The sequence below is a fragment of the Micropterus dolomieu genome, linkage group LG12 (assembly GCF_021292245.1).
Source record: "Micropterus dolomieu isolate WLL.071019.BEF.003 ecotype Adirondacks linkage group LG12, ASM2129224v1, whole genome shotgun sequence".
Taxonomy (NCBI): domain Eukaryota; kingdom Metazoa; phylum Chordata; class Actinopteri; order Centrarchiformes; family Centrarchidae; genus Micropterus; species Micropterus dolomieu.
In genome coordinates this window covers 3,242,590-3,252,838 of record NC_060161.1, presented here as the reverse complement: position 1 = coordinate 3,252,838, position 10,249 = coordinate 3,242,590, and the positions used below count along the sequence as shown (strand labels likewise).

Genomic DNA, 10,249 nt, shown 5'->3' with positions numbered 1-10,249 from the left:
TATTTATTTTAAGAGAAGTGAAGTGGTGGCGGTCTTGTTTTAAAGGCCTTCCTTTCAAAGTAACATGTACATTACAGCGTCCAGATTGATGCTCATGTTGTTTTGTACAGTTGTCATAAACTCATGACGTCACTTTTAAATCTTCACTTAAAATGTCTTCTCCCCTCAGATTAAAGAAAAGTTGTTACAGTTGACGGATAAGAGGAAAGACATGATTGACAAGTGGGAGGACCGATGGGAGTGGCTTAGACTGGGTAAGTTGTTTCATCCAATAAGTCAGTCACTCAACAGTGTCTCAGTTTATTCAGCCGATATGTTCACAGAACGTGAGCGTGGAAATGCATGTGTGTATGTGTTCAGTCCTGGAGGTGCACCAGTTCTCCCGGGACGCAGGTGTGGCCGAGGCGTGGCTGCTGGGTCAGGAGCCCTATCTGTCCAGCAGGGAGATCGGCCAGAACGTGGACGAGGTGGAGAAACTCATCAAACGCCACGAGGCCTTTGAGAAGTCGGCCGCCACCTGGGAGGAACGCTTCTCCGCTCTGGAGAGGTTGACCACGGTGAGACTCGAGTGTGCTCACACCCTGGAGCCATGAGAAAGTTTTAAAATGGACTCATGCAGGAATATTTTCATTTCCTTATCCTAAAACTTTTCTGTGAAATTTGATCAAGTCAGAATCACCAAACTCTTTTAACTCGACAAACATGTCATAAATTGCTCCTTTCAGCCTGAATTCCACCTATTAATGAGGAGGTGGGCGTTCATGAGATGTCATCGTTAGCATGATCTTGGCCTCTAAAACTGCAATGAAAGGCTGCCTGTTCTACTCAATTTGTGGTAAAGTTTCAATCACAACAATGTTAAGAGTAAAAAAATTCCTGGTGTCAGAAATCACAGGCCAGATAGATAACAAGTTTAGCAGTGTCTGTAGTCACCCAAACAATTAGAAAATATTGATAATACAGCTTTCAGTGAATTGTCATCAAAGCAGCTCTGTACTGTGACAGAAATAAAGAAACAAATGATTAATATGACCAGAGAATATGAGACCCTGAGACAGTTGAAGAGGATTTGGTGTGCCTAGATATGCCAATAACAATCATACCATCAAATAAACCTAAATTCATTCAGATTAAGTCAAACGAGTGTCCTCCTTGTGGAGAGAGTCAGATTATCTGTACATGACTCGTGTGACAGGTCTGAAGAAGTTCTTTTAAATGACTCGTACGTGCGTGTCAAGAACAAATGTTCTTGTGTGATTGGTTCTTCCATAAGGCCCCTTGTGTTTGTGTGTGCAGATGGAGTTGTTGGAAGTGAGAAGAGCGCAAGAGGAAGAAGAGAAGAGGAGACAACCCCCGCCTACTGAGGCTCAGCCCGGCGACGCTGCAGCACAGCAGAGGTGAGAGTTTTTCTCTCTGTTTTATATTATTGGAAATTGAACGCCTTTGGGTTTTGTGACATAATAAGGGGTGGGTTTACCATTGCAGTAGGAGTAACTGCTTTTCATTTCATTACTGTCAGATGCAAGTTGTACTTCCTCTATTGTTTTTCATGAGGATTTAATATATCTTTGAAGGCGACCTTTCAGCCTCTGCTGATTCTTGATATTCTACTGAAAGTGAAAACAAAACAAAAAAGGAAATGGGTGCAGATAAAAGTTCATGACCTCAACAGGGCAGATGACAGTGAACTCTGCACAAAATTTGGCAATACATAATATTTCACTGCCGGTGTGCAAGAGCCATTTTGTAATAAATAATGAAAGTAGTGAACAGTTGCAGCTCTTGTGTGTTTATATAAGTGTAAAATTCATCAAGAGTGTGTGTAAGTCTTTGTGTACCTTGTGTGTTTGCAGGGAGGGTGAGCTGCTTTCTCAGAACGGGCTGCCGTCCGATCAGGAGTCTCCCAGGGTTAGTTACCGCTCACCTGCCTACCAGCAATACAGCAGCACCCTGCAGAACCGCAGGACCACCACCGCACTCTGACACACAAACACATAAACACACACACACACTAATGATACATGTACATTCAAGATGCTTAAATATGACCACACACACTCCAAAGCACATGCATGCAGAGACATAAACATCACAAAAATAACCGTTGACCTCATACAGAAATATCATTCACTCTGTTGTTAACTGGGTTTGTTAACAACAACACTGTTCCTGCATTTATCATTTGTCTTCAGCGTTTATTTTTTGCTTCTCCTCTTTACTGATTAATATTTTCTGTATAAAAATTTTAAAAGTACCCCATGTGTAATTTTAGCTTGAACTGATAACAATCACTTTGTTTTAAGGTGTTAGTATAAATACTTTTAACAAAATGAGAGGCCTTTAAATCACCTCTAGGAACCTCTTTTGTAAGAACATCGGGCCAGGAAGCCATAGGACTGATGAAGCAACATAACACCAGAACATTTTGATTTGTTGCACCTTTACGCTGTAGTACTACTGATTTAAGAGTGTATCTGCAGTTGTTTTTTTTTTTAATAAGCCCTCCATGTCCACCTGGATTCTTGTTTTCAGTCTTGGTGTTTTACAGGAAGAAGCAGTTCAAATTCTGTAAGACTGAACTGAAGAGATAAATGTGGTGACTGAGCTGCTTTTATTCAATTGGAAGAGAGGAATTGATTACAAGCTGTTGTTTGCCATTTGTCAAATAGATGCAAAGCGGTTTTTGTTTAAATTTGGTGCTCACTGAAATATTCTGCTAAAACGCTTCAGCCTGGATAAAGTCTGACATATGTAAAGACAGCTCATGCCCACTGAACTACCACTGAACAAGCAGTAACAGAAGCCAGAACTTAAAATGAGATCCAGGTGGACACACAGGCCTGTTCAGTTTTATTCTGTTTCTGCTTCATAATGCATGAAGGAGGAACTTCCTACAGATAAAAACTGTAAGGAAACTTAGTTAGGTACTAATGGAAAGTAGCTTAAGTAGATGATACCTTTTAATCTTTGTGGTGTCCCTTTTCAATTAGTTAAATTGACAACTTTTTCTTTGGGAGGAAAACTTTAATATTTAATCAAATGTAACCGCTGAGAAGCTTTCTCAAGCAAATATACAAGTTCTTGCTGATTTTCTTTAACATTCCTTTTTGTACCCAATTTGTTTGATTAAAAATAAATTAGAAACAATGATATACCACAGTAAAAATGATAAACATGTTACAAAATGGTGCTCTGTACTCTTTAAACCTGAAAAATTACCAAACAGTGTAGGGTGTACGTGAATAATGTAAATGTCACTGACTTAAATATTTAAATGTTTGTATTTTGAGACATTTAGAGAAATGGGTATGAATCTCTATTTCGGTGTGAGTGCATAAGCGGTGTGTGGGACCACAAAACACACACATACATATACAAAAACAAACCACACGCGTGTTTCTGTCCGTTCCTCCCCTCATTTTCCTTTTTACTCCTCCCTTCTTTCCTCTGTCTCTCTTAGCTCGACACTCCTGTCATCCTCTCCCCTCAGCTGTTAATGTGTCTGTTAGTTTACGTCATCATTTATAAACTCACCCTCTGGAATATGAACACTTGAGACATGGCCCTCCCTCCTAAATCATTACATCAACAGTGATTTTCAAATCTGAGGATCAGTTAAAGTTTTGTTGGATTTTTTAGATGATATTTATTCCCGTGTGCAAAGTGTGGTGTCATCAGCGTAATGAGAAATACTAATCAAACGTAAAATGAAACCTCAAATATAAAGCAGGCATTCAACCAAAAACAATGTAATACTATTAGAATATTCTCCAAAATATATTGAGGTCACATTCAGATAAATGATGTCTTACTTTTATTGTCTTAAAATAAAGGATTTTAAGCTGAAATCTCAAAATCATTCAGATTTATGCAGAGTTGATTTTCAAAATTCTACTCTTTGTTTTATATTTTTTAAAGTTATATTTTGTTCAAGCCAGACAGACATTTATTAAAAAAATATATATATATATATATAATATTTCTGGCGTAGAGGTTATTTGAATTTTTTTTTTTTTACTCATACAGTATCTACCTGCCCCAGGTGTCTCTACATCCCTCAGCCCAAATTCACCATCCTCCATATTTATTTTTCATAGAGTTCAGCATGTGTATCACTACATTTTCCATCACACATACAACATTCACTCTGTGTAAAGTACCCATATGTTTATTTACATAAACCAGCCCGGTATGTGATTAACAGATGACTTCTCACTTTCAATTACTGAAATAGTTAACAGTTTGTTGTGGAAATTGGATAAAAACTGAGATTACTGTTAACTGTTCAGGATTAACAATTTGAAAATACTATAAGGTTCTCACTTCTGGATAAGAATCCAAATTATACAATACTGTAAATTGCATTCGCAACTTTTAAAGCCCGCTGACCAGAGAAATGGTACAATAATTATAACTGTTAAATTAACAGGAGAAATTAACGTTGAGCTGTACGTTTTTCTTCGGTTGCATCTCCCCACTGCATCTTCATGTGCATGCTTTTAATGCAATTCAATAGAAAGCAAAGGCAAACCAATAATATACATTTTAAGTTATATTTCAAGTTTCATATGTATTATTTTTCTTTCTTGGATAATTGAGACTTAATCTAAGAGTCAAATTAATAATTAATTAAAAAAGATTTTGTGCAAGTTTGACAAACTAAACTCATTCCAGAAAAATAAAGTTAGTACTTTGACTTGTGTTTTTTTAAATAACAACAATACTGTTTTTACACATAATCATTGTACATACAGATCATCTGCATATGAATTAATCCATATTCAAAATTAATCCACACCTTCACGTAAAACTGATCATTCATTTATAAACATTTAGACATGTCCCACTGCCTGTGTTTATCTATTCAATCCTTATATTTTATGTTATGATTTTGTGTCACTGTTTTGTATTGTCATTATCACTTTCTGTTTTTCATGTTTTACTGTTATCATTTCTTTATTGCTCTAAATGTTTTCTGTCGCATGTCCATCCTTCAGTCGTTCCCTGACTAACACACATTCCCCAATAAACCCGGTTAGAACCGATCAGCGCTCTCTGACCCATTCTGGTTTGTCTGTCCATGTGTTATCCATGTATAGCTGTGACTTTTCTACATATACAGAATTGGTTTTAATGATATTTTTGTTGCATGCTGTCACCATCATTAGCATTTCTGTCAATGTTGTATTTCTTCATCATGTTTTCCACCGATTTTCATCCTGGGGCTTTATTTTAATACATATATATACTGTGGCGGATTGTTATTTGGTTTGTAGGCTGCTTTCATTGACATGGTTCAAAATCAAGTTCAAATAATAATTGCAAAGCCATAAAATTAACTTCCATTATTAGCAAATTTCCTTGATTTGAGAGTAGAGTAGAATTGACCAAATGATCGGCTGGTGGGCAAATTAATTCAAAAGAGATACAATTTTTGGAAAAGGAGGATAACCACGCATAGGTGCTGCTATTTCCTGCCACGGTAGCAGTTGTTGCAAGGAAATGTACCACCACAGTTAATGTTTTGTAGCTGCTGGTGATGGTTTAAAGCTCTCATCTTGTAAAAGGAAAAATGTTTGGATAAACTAATTAGGTGTTAAGCTGGGTGCAGACACGGAGTTAACACAACGTACAAGATTAATAAATACACACAACACCGAAGCCCCTGTTGGTTTTGTCCAGTGACTATGAACCGAAAATAAGAAGGAAGAAAAGAAAAATATGGAACCGCAGATGGAACATACAGTTTGATTTGTTTGCTTTGCAGCGAAGTTCAGTTTTATACCAAAACACTCAAGGCCACATTTAGCCGCAACAGACAAACATACTTTCTGACCTTCCAGAAATGTAACGGATGAGAGCCAGATTGTAGAGGCAATTAATGTGTTGAGATCTCAAACTGCTAATCAAATTACAACCGAGGAATTCAGTACAATTTGTCAGGGGCTTAATCCATACAGTCTGCCCAGCTTTACTTGTCTTATCTGTAATGTCCCAGAATATAAGCTTTTACTTAAAAGTTAAATCCTCATAAAGTAGTCATCACAATAATTTCTGACAGGGTTTATCATGAAAGAAGGGTTGTGTGACATATTGAAATGTTAAATAGCACTACTTCATATGCTTTGATAATTGAGAGTTTAGTACGATCAAATGATTATAGAAAATGTTGTAAAATGTAACTTTCTATCACATGATTTTTATTCTCGCCCGTACCTAAAGATAAACACGTCGTCTATTATTTCCAGAGGAGAAACATGAATATTGGTAGACAGAAGCTAGACTGATACATTTCAAACTCAGGCAGCCACTTATTAGGAGAGATTAAATGGCCAGTGGGATTGGTCGAGTCGACAGTGAATGTTTCTGGATACAGTCTTTTTTTGCGGTATTTCAATGAAAGTACTCGGAATTGGTCATAAGCGTGATGAGCTTTAAAGTTGCAGCTTCTAGATCTGGTCTACCTCTCGGCCGTTTTTCAGTAAGGGCTCCCAGGATTGGTCCAACGCTTAAGAAACGGTAACAAACACCTCTAAGAACTGGTCTAGTGTTCGAAAAGCTTCCACTAAAGAAATCTCTAAATGGATCCAACCTTTGATTAGCTATCAGGGAAAGTTCTTCGATTTGGGCCAACCCTTATCAAGCTTTCAATAAAACTGATCTCAGGATTAATTGAGCCTCTAAGTTTCCCAGTAAAACGCTCACACAATTGGTCTAGCGCTCGCCACGTTCTAAATAAAAGCTCCCAGGATCCGTCCAGCTGTTGCAGCCCCACAGTTAAAGCGCCCAGGATTGGTCCAGCCTCTGAACTGTTCTCAAAAAGAGCATCCACCATTCGTCCAGGCCACGAAGAGCTCAGTAACAGGGTAATAAGCATCCGGTTGGAGTGGGTGTGGTGTGGAAAAAATTAAATCTGTTTTGATACTAGGCCAATCGCATTCTCCCCTCACCATTAATGATGTCGAGTAATGAGTTCCAAGCAATTTTGTGGATAATTGTTTGAGATTTATTTTGTTCTTCCCATCTGCTAGCTTCTCCCTCTCCTTGTATTTCTTCACACTGTCCACCATTTTGTGTGTGTGTTTTATGGAGTGGTGTTGTGATTTATAATGCATGTCCTAAAACGAATAATCAGTGTATGATCAGACAAGACCGTGTGTGCTGGTAATATACAATGCAGATGTTTGTCTAATCAGAGTCCAGCGCTGAGCTCTCACAATTAAATGCTGAAAAAACAAAAGCTTAAAAATGCATTACAAAGGCTGATGTAGCTGATGTCTGTGGTTTGACCGATGGTTCTTTAGTCCAGTGTAGTTGAGATTAGCTTGCGTTGGTTTTGAGGTAGGTTGTAGTTTAGTTCAGAGGCAGGGACTCGAGACGTACAGTATTTGATGACTTCAGTCTCGACTTTATGAAAGCCACCAAGACTTGACTTTGACAACTGTATTCATGATTTAATGAGGATTAAGTGTAACAACTTTAAAAGATCTGGACTCAACCAGGAAAGGGAAACACTTTCTCTCTCTCTCTCTCTCTCTCTTACATAATCTGGTTTAGAACTTGGGACACGATAGTTTCCTTGACTGACTCGGGACTTTAGCTTCAAGACTTAAAACTTACTTGTTACTTAAAGTGACTTGGGTATCGCTTCCGGTTTGGTTTAGTCATATTTTTTAGGTTTAATTTCTTCTGGTGACTTGTATGTAAACACAGCATATTAAATGCAGTGTATTTACATTGTGGTCCTTGGCCCCAAGACAAAGAAGATTACACTATATGTGTTTTTAAAATATCTTGTCAGTAGTAACGGTATTTAGCATATGTTGCTTTGCCGTTTGATGTGAAGGCATGGTCTCTGTCTAAACCCAAACCGATTTTAATGTTGCAACTTGAAGCTAGTTCCCATAGTGCATTAAGTTGACCTGCTACAGTTATGTTCAGTTGATTCAGGCTTTGTCAACAGTTTTATTAATTCAAGTTTTATTTAGTGTGAGTAGATTCAGGAAATGAAAGCATGGTAGGCCTAAAGGTTGCAGACAAACACCAAAACAATTTACAAAAAAAACCATATTCATCTACCAGTTGTGGGTAAGTTTAGAGAAGTGTGTCTACACAGCCTGTGATTCTGCTCTGCTCTGCATGCTGCAGCTCTGATCAATGATTTACAGCTTCTGTGTCTTTAAAAGAGAATAAGTGAGGGAGCTTCATCTATCCACAGTCCTCCTCTGACTCTCCTGTCTCTTCTGTTTCCAGGAAAACGTCGACGGGGCCGAGGTGGTGAACGGGGTGTCGGAGCCCAGCCCCACGGAGTCTCCCGGGGCTTCACGTAAGGGCAAGGCCAGCCAGGCAGCGACCCTGCCGGCCAAAACGCAGCTGGACGCTCCCACGTCCCAGCTGGAGGGCTTCCTGCACCGCAAACACGAGTGGGAGGGGCATAACAAGAAGGCTTCTAGCAGGTAGGAATCACCCGGTGATCGGCCAAAACCAACTTCTGAAATGCAGCAACCAAGACGTGTTTCTACTGTTTTAGCTGGTCTACTAAAACTATTAAAACAATGCTTTTCTATTTTGGTGTTAAATTACTCTTCTCTTGTCCTCCTCTTCATGAAGGAAGTTGATTTAACAGAAATAAAAAAATCTAAATTAAAGTTTTGAGGTGGATTCATCTGTTTTAGACTAAGTGTTGACTACTTCTGTAAAATAGAAATAGTTGACCAAAGACAAGTTTTTCTTTTTTTAAATTTATGGTAAAATGGTAAAAGATCTGTAATTTTAGCGATTTAACTTTGAGATATTGATAAATGATCTGACTCTCGTTGTGTCTCTGCAGGTCGTGGCACAATGTGTACTGTGTGATCAATCAGCAGGAGATGGGTTTCTATAAGGATCAGAAGAGCGCCAGTCAGGGGATTCCCTACCACAGCGAGATTCCCGTCACCCTGAAGGATGCCGTCTGCGAGGTGGCGTTGGACTACAAGAAGAAGAAACACGTCTTCAAGCTCAAGTGAGCATCCCGATGATGGAAACACTCACTCTTTGTTTCGCAGACCCACATTGAGGATCAGAACAGTGCGCCGAACTGTAACTGAAAGATAAAACGAGGAACATATTTGGTTTGCGAATCTGACTGGTTAACGGATGATACAGTTAGTTACTCTTTCTCCTTTAACGAAGTTCTGTTTCTCAAGCAAATGCAGACTGAGAGGGGGCACCAAGGGAGCAGTGTGAGGTATTATAAAGATGCTGCCTGCAGTGAAGTGCTGCAATTTGTGTCAAACATTGCACTCCGTCTGTGAGTCATAACTCGGTCGCATCTTAACACAGAGAGCTGAAACAGTGTTTGTAGTTTCAGTTTCAGATCTGTTACCCATTGTGGACAAACATCCATAAATCTGCTTACAAATCATCAGGGCTGTCCCCGACTAAGGATGTATATAGTCGAATCAGAATCGTCAAGCCCTGCCTGTAGTCGACTGATACTCGAATCATGTGTGTCGTCATGTGCGCGGTGATTGCGAGCAGAGGTGGGGGGGGGGTTACACATGGTAGCTCCGCTTTAATCTTGAGAAGCTGCAGACTCTATTCATTCAATTTACACTCAAAATTTCCAGCTAAACCGAGGCTTTTTGAAGACCCTTGAAGCGCTCTCTCTCTCTCTCTTTCTCTCTTTCTCCCCCCGGTCATTCACCGGTCTTGTGTGAGTTTTGCGTGCTGCCGACAGCTGCATGCACGTCGCGGTTCCTCGCAGGTCTATTTCAAGTAGCCGGCTATTTAAAAACGATATTCTTTGTGTGGTTCATCAACGGTGATAAATTATCCGAAAGTCCCGCCAGGTGCGAACAACTCGGCACAACACCAGTGAAGCTGGAGCTCCGTCTCTTCAGCAAGTTTTCCTCTGCTGCCACCACACATGCGCACTGACGACCCAGGGTTAGGGTTACAATATTGGATTTATTCACACACTTTAAAAACATTTGTTGGAAGTTTTTTCTTTTTACATGTTTATTTACAGCATTAAACGTTGAAATGTGTATTGTAACGGGCTGTATATTAACTTATTGGGAGAAAACTGGTAGTTCTATGTAAAATCAGACGTTGAGCACCCCCATATCACCAAAATGGCGTGATCCTCGTTTCACTGCGAAGCTTCGACTGTGAGATTGACCGTCGAATCAGGCTCCGCCCATCGAAGCATCGAATCTTCAACTACTGGGTGTTAGCCCTTCAAATCATAGAGAAAAGATACTCC

The 10,249-nt window shown here is 39.3% G+C and overlaps 1 protein-coding gene across 2 annotated transcripts in view; it reads left to right on the top strand.

Moving 5' to 3' along the window:
* The window catches only part of sptbn1 (spectrin, beta, non-erythrocytic 1), a 61,098-nt gene that overhangs the window by 45,543 nt on the left and 5,306 nt on the right, over positions 1-10,249 (top strand). For both annotated transcript variants that reach the window (XM_046065811.1, XM_046065812.1), the window contains 4 exons: positions 1,297-1,397; positions 1,854-1,908; positions 8,254-8,456; positions 8,831-9,004. In XM_046065811.1, the coding sequence (XP_045921767.1) occupies positions 1,297-1,397; positions 1,854-1,908; positions 8,254-8,456; positions 8,831-9,004 (533 nt within the window). The remainder of the gene's footprint in view (positions 1-1,296; positions 1,398-1,853; positions 1,909-8,253; positions 8,457-8,830; positions 9,005-10,249) is intronic.